The sequence below is a fragment of the Zootoca vivipara genome, chromosome 1 (genome assembly GCF_963506605.1).
Source record: "Zootoca vivipara chromosome 1, rZooViv1.1, whole genome shotgun sequence".
Taxonomy (NCBI): Eukaryota; Metazoa; Chordata; class Lepidosauria; order Squamata; family Lacertidae; genus Zootoca; species Zootoca vivipara.
In genome coordinates this window covers 71,971,879-71,991,897 of record NC_083276.1, presented here as the reverse complement: position 1 = coordinate 71,991,897, position 20,019 = coordinate 71,971,879, and the positions used below count along the sequence as shown (strand labels likewise).

Here is a 20,019-nt window from a genome sequence, read left to right as displayed (position 1 = left end):
TAAAGAAAGTGGGTCAGATTTCTGGACAGATGTAGCCAAATTCAACCTCAGGATCTGATGGTGAAAAGCAGGACACAGCAGCCATCTTTATTGTCTCTGGAATGTACTTCATAATATACCTCTGCCTGCAGCCTGCTTCCTACATCGGTTTTTGAATTCTACAGTTCTAATTAAACATGGGCACCGCTGAAGCTCATGTCTTTATCTACCATGGTGACATCACAGACCTTATTCCTATCAATAGCTGCCAGCCATGATGCTATGTACTACCTCCACTATCAGACTAGGCATGTCTCTAAATACCAGTTGCTGGAGAACACAAGTGGGTTGAGTGCTCTTGGGCTCAGATCCTGCTTGTGGGTTTCCCAGAGGAAGCTAGCTGTCCCCTTTGAGAACTGGATGCTGGACTAGATGGGCATTTAGTTCTTGTTACTGTGCATTCTCAAGTTGCCAGTCAACCTTACCGAGGGCTGTTCCTACTTCCTTGGGAGCAAACCCTGCTGAAACGCAACGTGGCTTGCTTCCGAGATGGCATGAACAGAGGAGCTGAGCTGCAAAAGGGATAAGCTCATATATAGATCTAAGTTAGTGCGGGGATCATCTGATACCTTTGTACAAACTCAAATGAAACGGAGTGGAGTAAAAAACAAGCAGCAGGTGGAACCAACAGAAGGCCAGTGCAGTAAAACTGGGAAAATACACAGTGAGTCATCACAGTCACGTCCTCTGAATTTGCAGCCCTGAAGGAACTCGTACACAGGAGCCTTCCAGCTCTCCTTTCTGGTCGATGTCAGGTTGACATTGTCAGCCATCTAGAGCTTGGAACAGCATCAGTATGGAGCTGAGTACCTGCTTCCTTAGCAAGGGCCATTAGGCACTGGAGGGCTCTCGATTCCCTGAAGTAGCACACAGGGATGTAGCCTGCCCGCCTCTGAATTGTGAAGACTCTTCATACACATCTCAGTTTTTATTCATACACATCTCAATTTTTAATTCTGCTACTGCTTCTCTATGAGTACCCTTATAAAATGCTGCAGGAGGGGTTTCTGGTTAAGGTGGAAACTTGATGTTATTATTTAAAATTTTATACTGCCCTTCATTAGTAGATCAGAGGGTGGTTCACAACATAAAGATACAAGATTAAAAAAAACACAAAATACACAATAAAAACTGGAACAAAAACAAAACAATGCCCCTGTTGCAACAGGAAGGAGAATTGCTTAAATATGAAATCAATTTTGTTCTCATTTTCAGTTACCTAAACATACATATGAATACATATTGACTCAACACACAGAGCGCTCTGAATCCAAACTGAATATTTCACCGATAGTTCTTTTCACAGTTCTGCTGCAGGTTCTTAGGCAGTTTGCAGGGGTCTATAACATAACTGAGTGAGGAGTGGAATGGCAAGAGGATTATGGACCCAGGTTCTGAATTGTGCTCCAGATGGTTTTTCTGCAGTGCCACCTAGTAGCCAGGTGGGCAGTGGAAGTGTTAACCACAGCAGGTAGGTAGCAGGCTGGCATCTGACACAGTTGCACACTCAAGATGTCCAAGACTAAGCTGCTTATTTTTCATCCCACAACTCCCACTCCTTGATCCCACACCATACCTGACCTGTCAGCATCACAGCCATTGATACCTCCTTGCTGTTATCAAATCATGCCATTTCACTTTGTAGACCCCTGCAGCAGCAACATTCCTTTTTGTTCCCTCAAGCAAACCTTGGTTTGTGATCTGATCTTCTGTCCTGACTACTCAATCTTTCCACTTCACACTCTGTTCCTTTCATCTCTATCCAAAACACTGTTGCCACAATTCTCAACCTATCTTGTTGTCCACACCTATTCACAACCCTTCTCTGGAGTCACATCTCTTCTCTGGAGTCACATCTCCTTTCAAGCTCCATGTGCTTACCTTTTAACTTCTCTCTCTCAGTAAATGGCAGTAATGCTGCCACCAAAAGGCTCCACCCCCACTGAGCAAACTGTTCCTGTTGCTCTCTCTTTCTTCTGAGCCCTTCCCAAAACTCACCTGCTCATTGTTACCTTTTGCAGCTCCCTTGTTTATCATTCCCAGCTGCAACCAAGCAGCTGCATTGGCCCATCAGTCTTCCCTCCTCCTCCTTGGCTCTGCCTCCCTCACTATAGTCTTTCCCACATTGTCCAGACTGTAAGCTCCTTGGGGGCAAAGAACTCCCTCTTTTTCCTACATAACTCAGAAAGACACCATATACACACTGATGGTTCTGTGTACATGCATATTTAAAGAATGAATAAATAAAGCAAAGTATAACGATAAAATAAGAAAAAGGTAATACATGCAATAATAATAAAGGCAGGGAGCTCAGAGCTCTCAGGAGTATGTGGGAAAGTGTTTTGACACTTTCTAAATTGTGGACATTAAAGTACTATGCTTACTGTAAATCTAGGGTCTCAGCGTGGCACCCATATATCCTCAGATACTTTCCTTGGTGCCTGCTAAGACTCCCTGACCCTCCCAAGTTTTATCTATTTAAAAATTGGATGGGGGTTGTTATTTTTGCTTTTGGTTTTGAGGAGGTTATTTGCTTGGTGGTCGTTTACTCTTGTGCAGAAAGCTGCTGCCTGCTTTCTTTGTTTTATTTTGTTTGAGGACATGTGAAGGCATTGTCCCCATTTGGGGTAGGGATACAGCTATTAGCATGATCAGTTTTTTGTCTGTGAAATGGGTATTTTGTGGTGTTCAAGATAGCTTCTTAGTTTGCCAAACAGGCACAGATTGGGGACCCCATAGGTGACAAGACAAATACCCATTCAGATGTCCTGAACAAGCTGTCATTTAAATCCATCCACTCCTGGTACAAATTCCTCTGATACTGGTTATTTCCATGCAACTCTTTCCAATGTGCAGCAGTGGAATGTGAAGTTCTTTCCTTTTTTTGTTGCCAGCTTGACGGAGATTCATCCCAAGGCTACGGATTGCTTTTCAAAAGAGGAAGTGATGTAACTCCTCATCTTACACAAACCTCCTTTGTCAGCTTTGTCCTCTGATGTCTATAAATCTAGGGACTCTTTGTATGTATGTATGGTTTCTTTGATGCATTGTTGTTCTTCATTCCCATTTCAGATTGTCTTTGCTTTAATGAGTGTTTTTCTAAATGTTTCCCATAAACCTTCTGTGACTGGTTCAACTGCAAGAGACAAATGCTTCATTGTATGCCTTGAATGAACTTTCCCAAAGATTTAGTTGAATGAAGAATATTTAAATATCTCTTATTTGGCTATGCGTGGTGTAATAATGTCATGTTATGGCTCACAGCCTGTCATCATTTGTATGGGGGGGTTCTCAAATTCCAGTGTTTGGCTGGTATTTCCTTTAAAAAGTCTCTTCGGCTTAACACATTTCTACTGCTGGAAAAAAAACAGATAACTATTTTTAAGGATGGACAATGCAACTTTATATGTAGCTACTCAGAGGTTATGTTCCACTGAGTTCAATTGGATTTGCTCCTAGGGATGCTAACATAAAACTGCAGCCTAAGGGTGGTATCCTGCCCACATTTACTTTGGAACAAACCCTGCTGAATTCAGCAAGACTTACTTCTGCATAAGTCTGGGTTGACAGGAGAGCTCAACGCCTGCTGAGTTGGGCTGTCCGTCCATCCCCCGGCCTCCAATTCACAGAGCCAACTTACAGCAACCACCCTGTGCAAAGGCTCTATTATAAGAAAGAGTCAATGGGTGCCCTCAGGATTTAATCAAGGTTTGGACTAAATTTGTCTGGTCCCTTGATGACTCCATCAGAATATTATTATTATTTACAGGTAGGTAGCCGCATTGGTCTGACGCAGTCAAAACAAAATAAAAAAATCCTTCCAGTAGCGCCTTAGAGACCAACTAAGTTTGTCATAGGTATGAGCTTTCGTGTGCATGCACACTTCACACGAAAGCTCATACCTATGACAAACTGGAATGCTACTGGAATTAATTATTATTATTATTATTATTACCTTTGTATACCACCCAATACCCGCAGGCCTTGGGCAGTTCACAACATAAAATAACAATATAAAATCACAAAATGCACAATAAAAATAATGCCCACAACCCAATAACACCCCCCCCCAAAAAATAGCTTTGCCCTGTGTCTTAATTATTCTCAGGTGTGGCTGTATGGGAAGAGCAGTAGCTCAGTGGCAGAGCACCTCTTTTGTGTGATGAAGGTCCCAATTTCAAATTCTGGCATCTCCAGGTAGAGATGGTCATGAAACCCTGCAGTGCCCTTGCCAGTCAGTAGAGACACTGTGCTAGATGGCCTCACTTGGTTTCAGCAGCATCCTATGCTCCTGTGTGTTCAGAGGGTGCTCTGTCCATTTATCAAACTCATAAGGGAAGAGCAAGATGCCACCTGCTGGTCATGCCCAGGTATCAGCATTGATGTACAGGAGCCCTGTGTACAAACAGGTGCTTGGACGTTGGGACTCTTCCACATGAGTGAGAACCAGATCAGCCAGGGTTCCTGCTGTCATGGAGAAGCACATCTGTAGCATTGGAGGGATCCTGCAGGCTGATGCCAAAGAAGCTTGGCTGCTACAAGTGTGTGTGGCCAGTAGGGGCTTCAGCATTTGGAGTAAAAACTAAGAATCGCACGGGGCATTGTGTGACCACCACCAGAATGGTGGAAGAATAGAACGACGTTTCAGGAACTGAAAGACAGAAAGTACAACACTCCAAAGAGAACCAGCCAAAAGCTACACAAATATGTCTGATCCTACTGCTGTTGCTATTTTTTTTAAGCCAAACTGTGTTCTATGAGTGAAATGACACATATGACATTAATTATCTGCATTTCCTTTGCTTGGTCCCCCCCCCCCCTCTTTATTAATTGTAGCTGCAGGGAAGGGGACAATCTGGATAAGGAGTGGATTGGGACAATTTTGGATTTGTCCCTTTGCCCCCACCACAGCCTTGATCCAGACTGGTGGAAGAGACGGGACATAGCTGCCATTTCCCCCCTGGGGAGAAGGCACCAATGCCATCTTCTTTCTTGGGCCGAACAGCATCCATGTCCCCCTGCATCCCAGCCCAAATCAGGACTGTAGTGGGAGCTAATGATCTCCCCCCCACCCGGCATGCTGCAGTCCTGATCTCCTTCTAGATCAGCCTCCCCCAGATCAAAAAATGTAGGTCTTTAGCCTACAGTTAGTGGTCCTGTATGAGCTTTACCTGTTGCAGTCTGCATTGCCACTATCATGGGGGTGCCGGCAGATGCTGATGTTTTCCTGGGTGTATTATTCTGTTCCCATACCTCCCCCTAGTGTAATAGTCAAGCAACTGTAGGCTAAAGAAGGTGGCTTTCCTCTAGTTTTCAAACTGTCAGCAAAATATTCCACAGTGTCAGCTCTCAATGATGCGACCCAGGAGCGAACACAAGAGAAAGTCACACTCTGTTAAGACTATTACGCTTCTCTGACACATCAGTCTCATCTGTCGCTGTGCAGATTTATTGTCCCTCTCCTTTCATTCCATCTCGCATTTCTGCAGACAAGCTTTCCAGGCAAGATCTTGGATTTGTTACCTGTAGGCACTTACCATCATATATTATCATCATTATCTGATGTACCTGATGTACAAGCAAGCTGAAGATTTGCTCTGGTTCAGACACAGGCTAAGCATTTGCTACAGAGGCTACACCCAGACTACCCATATAGCCTGCAGTAAACAGAGGAAGAAGGAAGACCTGTCAATCACTTATCACTTATCCCTCCCTCCTGTGCATGTACACAAACAGTTGTGACTAGGGATAGGAGAGAAATCTACTTCTGTTCACATTTTAATGCTAATTTACCTAGTTTGCCCTTCCCAAACCAATAAACATAAGGGGAGCTATTAGGTTGGGGGGGGGCTATCGAGTTGTTGTTTTTATTTTTATTAGCTATTTTGTGGTTTTATATCTTGATTTTATTCTGTGAACTGCTCTGAGACCCCCCGGGTATAGGGCGGTATATAAATTCAACAAATAATAATAATAATAATAATAAATAATGTAAGCTATCCATCAATAGCCACACTTCTCCAAATTTTGTGAAGCAATTCTTCAATCAAAAAATGTGTATGTACAGAAAAAGGCATAACTGAGTGAAAATAACTTAAAAATCTGTTTATTAGGAACAAATGCATTATAACGTATGGTATATCGGGAGAAATGCACACAAGTATGATGCTGACAAATTTTCACGAGGAGTTTAAAAAATGGCAAACCGGTGGCCAAAATGTGGTGAACAAAACTGATTGGAACTTTGAGAAGCCACCATGACAGATTCTTCCGTAACATATTGCAGCCTCAGCTGTCTCCAGACTGGTTAAGGTAGCCCAGCGCACTGAACAATCATGCCCCACAGGGCAATTGATTGTGTGTGATTCCCCCATCAGCATATGTTGATGAATGAGGTTGGTGCCGCGGATCGTCATAACATGTGGTGAAGCACTTTATTTTCATGCAAAGCACCTTGTGTGAGCCTCTCCTCCATTTCCTCCAGTGAAAAAGGATGCTATTTCCCCCCAACCTGTCATTCGACTGTCCCCTTTTGTGTCCCCTGCGGAAAACACAAAGAACTTCTTTTCTGATGCATGCAGTGTTCAGAAAGTGCCGTGTCAGCTAGCTAGTTCAGCAGCACATGACTGACATGCAGAGCAAGAAAAAGCCACTGTAGACTATCTATAGAATTAAAACATCGATACCTTTCCAGCACAGCAGCAGTAGCGTCATGGCCATTCCTGTAAAAAAGCAGAAATCCTTGTTTTTCCTGTTCGCGGTCACTGCATCTATGGAGTTTTCCTGAAGCCTGTTTATTTCAGTTTAATTAATGAATTTCTAAAACAACTACTGTTATAGGAATTCTAAGGTCTTATATAGAGAGAATAAATGTTCATAAATGCAAGGCAAACCCACATGCATAAGTATAGTGCCTGAAACAGTACAGGAGAGCAATCCTGAAGCCATTTTGACTCTCCCAAATTGACCTCAAATATTTCTCTGCAAGGAGGAAGGAAATAGGAAAAGCTTTCCAGTTGTCTTTGGACTGTAGGGGGTTACACCTCCCTTTGCAAATACAGTCTGGCAAGTATATGTTAAGCTTACATATACTACATCAATATATGTAAGAGATTCAGGAAGTACTGTACAGTATTTACCAGCACAAAAGAATGGCCAGACTGCCCAGGTTGAACAATGATTGACCATTATCAGGTATCCTGATAGACAGGTTTTCTGCTGTAGACCAACCCCCTGTGATGTATGTATGATGTTTTGGGGGGGTGGTCTTGAGCTACAGGGGAGGCAATTTCAAAAGTCTATGCAAGAGCTTGCACACCGTTGTTTGGGGTTCCTTTCCTCCCTCCCTGCGTGGGGGGGGGAGTGGGGGACCCTGTTGCAACAGTTTAATAAAGATCATGCTTATTGGCTGCTTTGCTTCTCAATATTCTCTGGTTGGCCTCTGTTATTTTCTCCTACCAATGGAGAACCTACATAAGGACTCTCTAAGGGCTCTTGGGTACCCCATAAGGGAGAAAGGAGCAGTATTTTTCTTAAAACACAGTACTCTGTACAATCAGTTATTTTTTCAGCTTGTTTTGGGTCAGTACAAAAATGATTTGGTTTGTGTTGATAACTTCACAACAAAGCTATTTTTCAACACCAGTGCAGAAATGGATTATGCCAGCATCGTTCTTGCAGCAATAGTTGTTGGTTGTAAACTTTGTAAAGTCACACAATGGTAAATTGACACTGGCATATTGAAACTTTGATTCAGGTTAGCTTGACTTTGTTGGCAGCCTGGTACTTGTTAAAGTCGACTGTTCCACATGGCCTTATGCTCATCTAAGCCAACTAGTTTATGCTACTCTTGCAAAGACCTGTGAGAGCCCTACAGAATCATAAAGGATAAAGAAGCATTATTTTTCCTCTACTGTAACAGCTACCTTTGCTCATACAATGCTCTGCATAAGTGCACTCTTTTGGTTCCCCCAAAGAAATCTTTCCGAGTTTAGATGCAAAGGTGAATCCTATAAAGCTACATTATCTTGAAGCAGCGTGCATGGCCCTGGCACCAAAATCTCTCCTGGTGGAGAAAGGCAGAGGTCTATTTTCACATTTTCCGCCTTTCCCCTACATTAAGGCCCCACCAATGGGCAATGGTGAGGCCCCTGTTCTTCCTTCTTATGATCCTTTATCTTGGGCTAAAACAGGTATGTCCAAAGTCAATTTCGGGGGTCTAATCCGGCCCGCCAGTCAGTTTAAGGTTTAATCCGGCCCCCTGTGGCAACTTATTTTTTTCCCTAAATTTCAGTCCTAAAAAAAGGTTAACAACTTTGGTTGGCCCTTCACTTCATCAAATATGGCTCTCTTTGAAAAAAGTTTGGACACCACTGGGCTAAGAGATCCCTTGAAACAGAAGACACTTGGGAGCCCTGGAAATAAGAGGACTATCTACTTTAAAGCAGGATACTTGGCCATCCTATCATGAATACAGTTGGTGGTGAATAATCCAGCCGTGGGAACAATTAAGACAGAAAAAGCCTTTCCTTTGCTTGTGCCCTTTGCAATACAAATTAAGCACAGCAGTTTCTTCACTAGAAATAAAACAGCTACTGTTGAATTCTGCGAGGGAAAACACACCTTAAAAGAAAAAAACCCAACCATGCAAGTTGGCTGCTTTCCCTTATCTTGCACTTTCTCACTAATCTAGTTCTGTCTCGCTAATCTCAAAAAACGCAGTACGGGTTTGTTTCTTTATTTTCAAAATACCCTCAAGCTGAGATTCTGCAGAACATGGGGCAAGTTTTGCCCAGGTTCGTTTCATTGATTTCCAGGGATTTCTAGGGGAAATGACCTGCAGAGTTCTTCCTGCCCTCATTTCAGTTCATGTTTTGCACCATATTTGTCCCTGATTGCCAGGGCTGTAGAATGAAGCAGCCCAAAATGGTTTTAGCAGAGCTAAAAAGAAAAAAAGGGGGGGGAGTCTGGATAAAAAGCAGAAGACATTGTTGGCAGACGGACCTGTTACTATGGTAGTTAATCCAGATTTCTGATGGCCATGCTCATTAGATATCTGACTTGCATATTTTCTTGGGCTTTATCGGCAGAGCTGGGCATGGTTCAAATTCACTGAAAATGAATTCCAGTCTTCGTTGGGACTAGAAACTTTGTATGGACTTCTTGCATAAATGAGAAAATGAACTTGTAATATTAGGATTTGAAGATTGAATAAAATACTGGTTTACATAAAACAGAATGGTTGGATTTTAAAAAGTAAACACTATATTTAGCTGCAGGACAAAGAACCAGAAGTCTTCTTATCTTTCTTTATCTTTCTTTAATCCTTTGTCTCTCCTCTGATTTTGCTTTCTTTCTCTTTCAGTCTTTTTATTTTCTTCTTTGTGCCCTTGTTCTTTTTTAGATTAAGTAGCTGCTTTATTTCAAGTGTATTATTTAAAAATACTTTGTGATGGGCATGAACCTTTGTATATTTTTTAATAAGTATCAAGAGATAATTTTTTTAAAGTCTATGATAACTGCATTAGCACAGCAGCACAAAGAAGAAACAAAAGTACAGAGATTCACTAAATGTTTAGGGGTATGCGTACCCCTGTACCCCAGAAAAAGAGCACTGGCCAGAAGCATCCAGAAGGGACAAACCAAGGCTGCAATCCTAAACTCAATTACCTGGGAGGAGTAAGACACATTCAATTCAATAGGACTTTCTTCTGAGTAATAATTGTTAGGATTCAACCCTAAACCATATAAATATAGAAATCGTGGTTTTGTAGAAATGGACAGGTAAGGTAAAAGACCACTGGACAGTTAAAGGTAAAGGGACCCCTGACCATTAGGTCCAGTCGCGGACGACTCTGGGGTTGCAGCGCTCATCTCACTTTATTGGCCGAGGAAGCTGGCGTACAGCTTCCAGGTCATGTGGCCAGCATGACTAAGCCGCTTCTGGCAAACCAGAGCAGCACACAGAAACACCGTTTACCTTCCCACCAGAGCGGTACCTATTTCTCTACTTGCACTTTGACGTGCTTTCGAACTGCTAGGTTAGCAGGAGCAGGGACCGAACAACAGGAGCTCACCCCGTCATGGGGATTCGAACCAACGACCTTCTGATCGGCAAGCCCTAGGCTCTGTGGTTTAACCCACAGCGCCACCCACGTCCAGTTAAGTCCAGTCAAATATTGACTATGGGGTGTAGCGCTCATCTCCACTTTCAGGCCGAGGGAGTCACTGTTTGTCCAGACAGCTTTTCTAGATCATGTGGCCAGCATGACTAGTGCAACAGAAACACCGTTTACCTTCCTGCTGCAGTGGTACCTATTTATCTACTTGCATTGGCATGCTTTTGAACTACTAGGTTGGCAGGAGCTGGGACAAAGCAATGGGAGCAGACCCCCTCACGCAGATTCAAACTGGCAACCTTATGATCAGCAAGCCCAAGAGGCTTGGTGCTTTAGAACACAGCGCCACTATGATTGAAGAGATAGTTGAAGAGATCACTAAAATCCAGTTCTATTCATTCATATATGTAAGCATTGAATATTTTGATCTAGAGGCATCTGAACATTCGATAGAACCAGCCAAAGTTCAGCTCATTGGTTTCAAGGGAAGGGGGAGAAAGAGCTTACCACACATTCAGTCCTCCCATTAAAACCAACAAGACTCATGAATGCTTAGTTTACAACCCTTGTTTCAATTTCTGCTCTGTTAGACAACTCTTCTGCTGCTAGACGTAGGAAATGTATAATATTACCTCTCCAATCAGTAAGGGACAAAGCATCTGAAATCAAAATTTAATTCCTATCACCGAAGCTTTGAAAAAATAATGCCCTTTTACAATTTGGTTAGAATTCACAGAACTCTAAAGTAAAGATGAGCTTTGTTTGCCTGCGCAGCTGGTGAGAAGCAAGAGAAATAATTGAATTTTATTCTTGTTTATCCATATATATCCTAAGGCAGCTTTCACGTTTTGCTTCTGGTTCAGGAGCAATGGATCATGGTGACTCACAACTGCCAATAAAATACTGGAAGTCAGGAGAGCTTACTGTAAGAAGTTTCCATTGCCAGGGGAGTAATTCTCAAAATACATTCATTCACATACAGAGGCAGAAACTGGAATCCCATTTATTAGAACCGCAGCCCAGCTCAGAAGGTGTGGCAAGCTATTTAAAAATCAGTGCTCTCAACTGATGCTATCAAAAACATGGGATGAAGATTTCTTTGAGGGGTTTTTGGGAGACATCTCACCTTTTATCCAGTACGAGAAAGGCAGGTTTCTATTATTTGAGCAAACCAAGCTGCTCAAATAAACCAAGCTGGTTTATTTGAGCAAACCAAGCTGCTCAAATCAGCTGGAAGAGCTCCTTACTGGTTTACTTCCACCAGGGTTGGGGAACCTTCAGATGTTGTTGGAGTCTCAATGGTCCCAATGGTCAGGGAAGCCCTGTCTCATCGCATCTCCTGACTGTGACACATAGCACTGACATGAAAATATGAAACCCTGCCTAAGAGTTAAAATTCAGCAGAGTAATCTTGAGATCTTGGACCAGAAATGTAGAAGCTAATCTCCCTGTATTAAGATGTTTTCCCTCTTTACCTTCTCCTGCTGCCATGAGTTATGGAAACAATTTAAAAACTGAATTGTTTCACAACAATTCCCTGATTTGACCTCGAAAGCTGCCCAAGTATCACACCATACGATGATTAAAGCATATGGGGTTGTATGCAAAGTAACATGCCCTGCAGCACAAGGATTTCCATTTGCACAATGCAACATCTCCTCTCTCTGTGCAGTCCCTAAAATATGTTGTAGAGGTTCCCCCCACCCTCCAGAGCATATTTGGGGAGTGCATGGCAGGAGCAGGGGAATTTCCTATTGCATCCACAGAAATCCTTGTATTGACAGGACTGCAAGAAGATCAAACCTATCCATTCTGAAGGAAATCAGCCCTGAGTGCTCACTGGAAGGACAGATCCTGAAGCTGAGGCTCCAATACTTTGGCCACCTCATGAGAAGAGAAGACTCCCTGGAAAAGACCCTGATGTTGGGAAAGATGGAGGGCACAAGGAGAAGGGGACGACAGAGGACGAGATGGTTGGACAGTGTTCTCGAAGCTACAAATATGACTTTGACCAAACTGCGGGAGGCAGTGGAAGACAGGAGTGCTTGGCATGCTCTGGTCCATGGGGTCACAAAGAGTCGGACATGACTAAACGACTTAACAACAAAGCCCTGTTTAGGGAAGTTTTTAATGCTCGGTCCCAGCTCCTGCCAACCTAGCAGTTCGAAAGCACGTCAAAATGCAAGTAGATAAATAGGAACCGCTACAGCGGGAAGGTAAACGGCATTTCCATGTGCTGCTCTGGTTTACCAGAAGCAGCTTTGTCATGCTGGCCACATGACCTGGAAGCTATATGCCGGCTCCCTCGGCCAATAATGCGAGATGAGCGCGCAACCCCAGAGTCGGTCACGACTGGACCTAATGGTCAGGGGTCCCTTTACCCTTTACCTTACCTATTTTAATGAATTTAATCTTTGTTGGAAGCCGCCCAGAGTGGCTGAGGAAACCCAGCCAGATGGGTGGAGTATGAATAATAAACTATTATTATTAAATTATTATGTTAATTGGATACCTCCCATTTTAAAAAATATTTTTAAAATATAATCAGTGCTCTCAACTATATTGATGCCATCAAAAACATGGGACAAAGAGAGGTTTTTGAGAGCCATCTCACCATTTATTTGGTACAAGAGTTTAAAAAAACCATCATTTGACAATATTTGGTCCATTAAATGCTACATCCCAATAAAGTGATTTTATTGTGCATTGCTTTGCACTGACTTACATTGAACCTCACCTGCTCACTCAGTTTGAAGAGATCCTTTTGGAGCTCTTCTGTTTTCTTGGGTTCTCATAATTCCAAATAATTGGATGCAATTTGCCACTTCAGTGCTCACCCCTAAATCCAGAACATTTGTGAATTAAATAGTATGAACTATCCCAATTGCTATTTTGTACATCCCTCCATTGTGAAAAACACTCATTTATTCCAACTTAATCAGGTGTTGGTCTGTAAAACAGCACCCCCTCTTGTCCCATGGCTGGTAAATTTACTCTAGGGAGGTCGAAAGTCCTAAAAAATACATGGACCAGAGAAGATTGTCAAGTTCTATGGGGGTAGAGGTAACAGAACACTGAAGCCATTCTACAGGCTATAAATAATGAGATGAATAGGTAAAGGGACCCCTGACCACTAGGTCCAGTTGTGACCGACTCTGGGGTTGCGCGCTCATCTCGCATTATTGACCGAGGGAGCTTCCAGGTCATGTGGCCAGCATGACAAAGCCGCTTCTGGCGAACCAGAACACCACATGGAAACACAGTTTACCTTCCCACTGTAGCGTTACCTATATATCTACTTGCACTTCGACGTGCTTTCGAACTGCTAGGTGGGCAGGAGCTGAGAATGAGATAGTGAAATCCTAAAGTACAAGGAGCAGTTCAGCCCGGAGAGGTTGAGGTGTCATGGGTTTTCAGCCCTCCACTCCTGCCACAATAAAAATATTTCTCCGTGTGGTAAGGTGGCTCATCAGAGTGGGCTCTAATTGACATGAAGATGGCAGGTTTTCCTTCCCCAATGCAATTCCCCACCTGAAGACCAGAATTCTACCATTTCATCCTGTGTATTCTGTCGAACAGCTAGCCATATTCTGTGGAGATGGCATCCCATACAGAGTCGAAAGAACTAAGTTCATCTAGTATGGCAGTTCCAAGTTTGGCAGTATTTTGTCAGAGGATCCTAAACCTCCTATGACTCAAGTTGTGGCACTTTTAAATATATATTTTTAAAAAGCCATTTGCCATCACAACGGTGGTATCAGAAAGCTAGAGAAGACTTGTTGCTTGCTGTTCCTGCTGGTTTGAGATGACAGTGCCATCTAGTGATCAGATGAGCTGTTTTTTTTTTTTTAAGCCAGTACATGGTAGGAATGGGCAGACACAATCCTAAAATCCACAAATCCTAGTTTATAAAACCAACTCCCACATCCCCACACTCTTGAGTTCCACTTCCTGGAACTGTGCAAATCGGTAACGTACAAAAAGGAGCAGACACACACTCAGAATTAAGGATCTTTGCATCCATCTTGGCCCAGGGAACGAAGCTCCTAGTTCTTTCAAGCATTCCTCCCCTCCACCCTTATTCATTTAGGCAGCCTAATTTGGGGGTGTGGTGGGGACGTTCTTGCCATTACACAGAGGGCAAGAATGACCCTGCAGGCCTCTAGACATGGTTTGGCTACAGCTCCTACCATTCCTGACCTTTGCTCATGCTGGCTCAGGCAAGTGGGAATTGGGACTCCAGCACCTGGAAGGTCAGAGGCTCCTGACCCCTCTATAAAACCATTGTGAAGTCAGAAATCTTTTTTGTTACTGCAAAACATTTAGAGATCTATTTTCTACGCACCTTTAGAATAAAAAATCGCCACCTTCTCTCACTTCCACGGGTGTGCATGTGTGTACTCATCTCCTCATCCCAGAGGGAAACAAACCTTTTCTCTACACTACAGGAAAGAGAAAGCTTCTCTCTCTCTCTCTCTTTCACACACACACACACACACAAACAGAATTGGAAGTTTGGGTGCAACTCAGCTTGCAGAAGAGGGGTTTGCATAAAGACAGAAGTCAGCATAAAGGTACAGGGATAGTCTGGGAAAATAATAATAATAATAATAATAATAATAATAATAATAATAATAATAATAATGTTTTTTATTATTATATACCCCACCCATCTGGCCAGGCCTCCCCAGTCACTCTGGGCGGCTTCCAACAGTATATTAAGAACACAATCAAACATCAAACATTAAAAACTTCCCTAAACAGGAATGTGAAGGCTCCTCGCTTTTTCTGTTTAGACTGATACATCTTAGGTTGTATCCCCCTCACATTGTCAGACTTCAAGAAGTCACCTGGGAGCTATCCTGAGTAAAAGGAGCAAGGATGGCTGCCTTTCTTTAGTTTGTTAGGTTAGAGAACTAGTAACTTTCCTATCCTAGTTATTTACTTCATACAATAAACTACTTTGTTATTTTTCTTACTCTACAAGCATGTTGGTGTTCTCGAAGCCACCAACACGAGTCTGACCAAACTGCGGGAGGCAGTGGAAGACAGGAGTGCCTGGCGTGCTCTGGTCCATGGGGTCACGAAGAGTCGGACACGACTAAATGACTTAACAACAACAATCTCTGTGTGCACTTGTTTATTTGCCTAGCTGGAGTACCAGCAATGATTTTTCAGAAAGAGCTAATGAAGTGCGGGGCAGTGAGGTTAAGAAATAAAGAGGGACTCTCCCAAAAGCAAGGATAAGGTCTGGAGTCATATGGAGGAGAGCAGAGGCAGTGGATGCAAGAGGGAGGTGGCATTCGCCAAACTAGGTTAGTGAAAACCTGGGGTGTCTCCTGGTGCCACCTTAACATTTTCTTAAGAGCATTTTGGATAGTGAAAAGGCATATTGTAAGCTAAAAGAAATTGGGATGTCACCCATTCATTAGAACATTAAAGGTTTCCTGAGAATAATGATGGAACAAGTGGGAAACATAACTAATTAAGCAATTAGTTTTGCTTCTCACTTGATTTAAGTGATGGTGCAGATGGGCCTATAGTCTAAGTCTGCAACTCAGGACTTGCAAGAACTGTAAAGATCTGATACTGTACATATTCTCATAAAAGTCTTCCTGTTATAAGGGTTTTGGGGAATCATGTGGGGGAAGTAAATATACAAACAGCTCTTCTTAAATGTTTTATTCATCATTCAAAAAGAAAACATTCCATAATCTTTTTAGAAAAAAAAGGCTTTGGAAAGAAAGGGAGGACAGTTCCTGCCCCCATTTTTCCAAGTTTTTTCCATACCTTTGCATCTCTAGTTTCATAGCACTTCACTCTATGAAAAACTATAGTTAACGCAGCAGCAGTGGGCTTTTTCTTAAGGGATACATTCCTTTAATTTATGCAATTATGTTTCACCAATTATTTCAAAAAAAATTAAAGTGATAATAAGAAGTTTTTGAGGTCCCCCTTATTACTTTTCTTATTTTCTTCAAGATGAAGCAGTCTTTTCAGCTGTGTGAAGTGGTCTTTGATGTTTCTCTGAGTCCTGGAGGAAGAACGAGGAGTTGACTGACCAGATGATGTTCTGGAATTTGGTGTCCCTCTGTTGGATCCAGGATGACGGTGGCGGGCAGGTGTAGTTTTGTTTGAAGACTTCCCGGCTGATGCCTTTCTACCCAAACCTTCTCTACTATTCCCAGAATGCCTTGTTGTTTTCCCACATGCATTGCAGGTAACCAGCAGAACATTCTTTGCTTCCTTGTACTTCTTCAAAAGCTTTGTTTGTTTTAAATTGAGTTTGTAGCCCTTTGCTTCCCGATTAAGTAGTTTTTGTATCTGTGGAGTCACCCTCATTTTAGGCATTAGACGTACCCTAACATTACCTGGAAGGAGAAACTGGAAACAGTAATGACACACTCGGCTCACAGAATCTTGGGCTTTGTCTTCTATGTTGCCGAGTGTCCACAGTAAAAACCGTGCTTGGGCAGGGCAAGTGTCTGCCAGTTGCCGTGCTGCATCTTCCAAAAACTGCTGCCTGCCCATCGTCTTGGACAGATCCAAATATCTGTGGCAAATGGATGAGCTTCAAAGTGAGTGCTGATGGAGCTGGCCAGGACTCCAGCAGCCCACTCTCTGGCACCAATTATGCGACTGCCTGCAGAAGCAAAGTTAAAATAAAATAAATAAAATGTTGTAAAAAAAACAGATTATTGCAGTTGGATTAACAGCTTGCAATGCAATAGATGCAAGACCATTAAACAGAGGCAATTAATATTATTTTCTGCTGCAGAGTAAAGACACATGTGGTTTCACTGGTGTGTTGTGCCCGTCCCTGGTACTCTGGATCAGTCATCACTTGCCATCAAGCACAAGTGTCTTCACCATTTTTCTTTCTTTCAATGTTGTTAACTGTGAAGCATAAACGATATATTCCCCAAAATTATGACTGGCTGACAAAGCAATTATTTGAGGACATTCAAACAATGTGCAGCCATCACACATTGTTCTAATGTATTTTCATGTTTTATATGTATTCTAAATCACCTGTGATCCCCAGATGAAGGCCAGAATATACATTTAATAACTACATAAATAAATCATATGGGGCCCATTCTTTTGCTGTTCAAAAGGGTTGATCAATGAAGGCTGAAGCAACAGAAAAAAACAAAAACTTACTATCCGTCTGAATGTCAGCTGGGGAGTTTCCTCTGCATCAGTCACCCTTGCAATCAAAATTTGTATTAGAAAGGCTTTAGACAGCACCTGTATGGGAATTCAGAATAGAAAATTCAAGTAATAAAACCCAAATAAAAACAGGTACTCCTAAGAGTCTCAAAGAGAAGTAATCAAATCACTAGCCCTGTATGCACAGCTATGGAATTTCAAGTTACAGACTCCTTGGCCGAGGTTACATGCAATGGGGGGGGGTCATAATTTAGTGTTATGTGCATGGATCTTAGGCTTGTGTACCCTCTCAAAAATGCTTAGCATGAATGTAATCTTCTACCCCAAATTGCAGCCTGATCTGGCATGGTCATGGACAAAATAATCACTTGATTCTGATGGCTGTAAACTGACCCCCAGATTACTGAAATGGCTAAATTATTGGGGGGGGGGGGTGGAAGTCAGAAACTCTGGCTATAGGAAAAGGGATCAGCTACATAGCAGACCACCACTCAGCACAAAATGATCACATTGTGTGCGGGGGTCACATTCCAGGGCTGGCATGTATACACAAAACACTTATATCTGAACCACCCCCATGTGGTCATACTGTACAGCAGAAGATTAAAAAGATGATTCTGTAGGGGTCTCACAGGCCTTGGCAAGAGTAGCATAAACTAGTTGGCTTAGATGAGCATAAAGCCACAAGTTTAACAAGTACCAGGCTGCCAACAAGGTCAAGCTAACCTGAATGAAAGTTTCAATATGCCAATGTCAATTTACCATTGTGTGACTTTACAAAGTTTACTGCCAACTACTGTTCTATTGCTGCAAGAACGATGCTGGCACAATCCATTTCTGCACCAGTGTTGAAAAATAGCTTTGTTGTGAAGTTATCAACACAAACCAAATCATTTTTGTACTGACCCAAAACAAGCTGAAAAAACAACTCATTGTACTCCTTTATCCCTTATGGGGTATCCAGGAGCCCGTACAGAGTCCTTATGTAGGTTCTCCATTGGTAGGAGAAAATAACAGAGGCCAACCAGAGAATATTGAGAAGCAAAGCAGCCAATAAGCATGATCTTTATTAAACTGTTGCAACAGGGTCCCCCACTCCCCCCCCACGCAGGGAGGGAGGAAAGGAACCCCAAACAATGGTGTGCAAGCTCTTATATAGACTTTTGAAATTGCCTCCCCTGTAGCTCAAGACCAACCCCCCAAACATCATACATACATCACAGGGGGGTGGTCTACAGCAGGAAACCTGTCTGTCAGGATACCTGATAATGGTCAATCATTGCTCAACCTGGGCAGTCCGGCCATTCTTTTGTGCTGGTAAATACTGTACAGTAGTTCCTGAATTACAACTTACATATATTGATAGTTTGCTCAGCTTAACAGATACTTGCCAGACTGTACAGTATTTGTAAAGGGAGGTGTAACCCCCCTACAGTCCAAAGACAACTGGAAAGCTTTTCCTATTTCCTTCCTCCAGGGCCGGCCCTACGGCCAGGCTGAGTGGCGCAGGGCACCACGACGCCGGCCGTTCCGCCGCGCAGCTGCGCCCATGGCACCCCCGCTGTGCCTGCCCGTCCGCCCACCACGCTGGGAAACGGGGCGGGGGGGGGGCTGCCGGAGGGATCCGTCGCACCACGGTGCAAGGGGCGCTTAAGACAACTGGAAAGTTTTTCCTATTTCCTTCCTCCTTGCAGAGAAATATTTGAGGTCAATTTGGGAGAGTCAAAATGGCTTCAGGATTTCTCTCCTGTACTGTTTCAGGCACTATACTTATGCATGTGTGTTTGCCTTGCATTTATGAACATTTATTCCTATAACAACTGTGAAGACTACAATCTTGCACACCTCTCCTTTGGAAGTAAACCCAGGCAATAAAATTTACTTCTGAGTAAATGCACACCAAGAATGTAGGTAGTGGCCTTAAGCAGTCAAACCCTTTGGTTCATCTAGCTCAGGCATCCCCAAACTGAGGCCCTCCAGATGTTTTGGCCTACAACTCCCATGATCCCTAGCTAACAGGACCAGTGGTTGGGGAAGATGGGAATTGTAGTCCAAAACATCTGGAGGGCCGAAGTTTGGGGATGCCTGATCTAGCCCATAATTATCAATTTCTCTCCAGGTTTTCAGACAGCAGTCTTTCCCATCCCTACCTAAAGATCCCAGGGCTCTTCCCCTATGGCAACTAGACGCCACACTTGCCACACGCACGCCAGCCAATTTGTAGCGCTTTACCAGCTTGAATCATTGGCGGTGGTGAAAGCAGAAGCCATGGTGAACGAACGAATGAAGCAAGGCAGCAGGGTCCACCCCAAGCAATAACAATCAATGAAGAGCAGAGACAAAATGTGATGGTCACTCAAAGAAACTCACCTTGTCAGCCCAGCAGGTACCCTAATTCCCACCCCAAAAAAAACCACTCTCGGGAGAAAAACAACAACAATAAAACTCGAATCTTTCTCCGGCGGAGGACCGAACTAACACAGCATTTTAAACCCGAGATGAAAACCCCACCGGCTCTGTTGCACAGCTTACCCCTGCCTGCGCTGTTCATGTCACGTGGCGCGTCGGCACACGTAGTCTCCGGAAGAAGAAGGGCGCGTGCGTGCTTGCGCATGGAGTAGAGTGGCGGAAGTGACCTCACGCTCATTTACACACACACAAAAAAACACCCGGTTGACAATTACGAGGT

General features: G+C 43.2%; 1 protein-coding gene across 2 annotated transcripts; it reads right to left on the bottom strand.

The window, feature by feature from the left end:
• Positions 1 to 13,848: 13,848 nt before the first annotated feature.
• On the bottom strand, positions 13,849 to 19,966 carry C1H18orf21 (chromosome 1 C18orf21 homolog). 2 transcript variants are annotated; one of them, XM_035120705.2, is made up of 3 exons: positions 19,863 to 19,966; positions 17,322 to 17,408; positions 13,849 to 16,800 (listed from the first exon to the last, which is right to left on the bottom strand). In XM_035120705.2, exon 3 carries the CDS (start codon positions 16,686 to 16,688, stop codon positions 16,080 to 16,082), a length of 609 nt encoding a protein of 202 aa, XP_034976596.1. In that variant the 5' UTR covers positions 16,689 to 16,800; positions 17,322 to 17,408; positions 19,863 to 19,966; the 3' UTR covers positions 13,849 to 16,079. The 2 variants fall into 2 exon arrangements, with proteins under 2 accessions (XP_034976596.1, XP_034976589.1); XM_035120698.2 differs by having other exon boundaries at positions 19,701 to 19,900.
• Between the last annotated feature and the right edge of the window lie 53 nt (positions 19,967 to 20,019).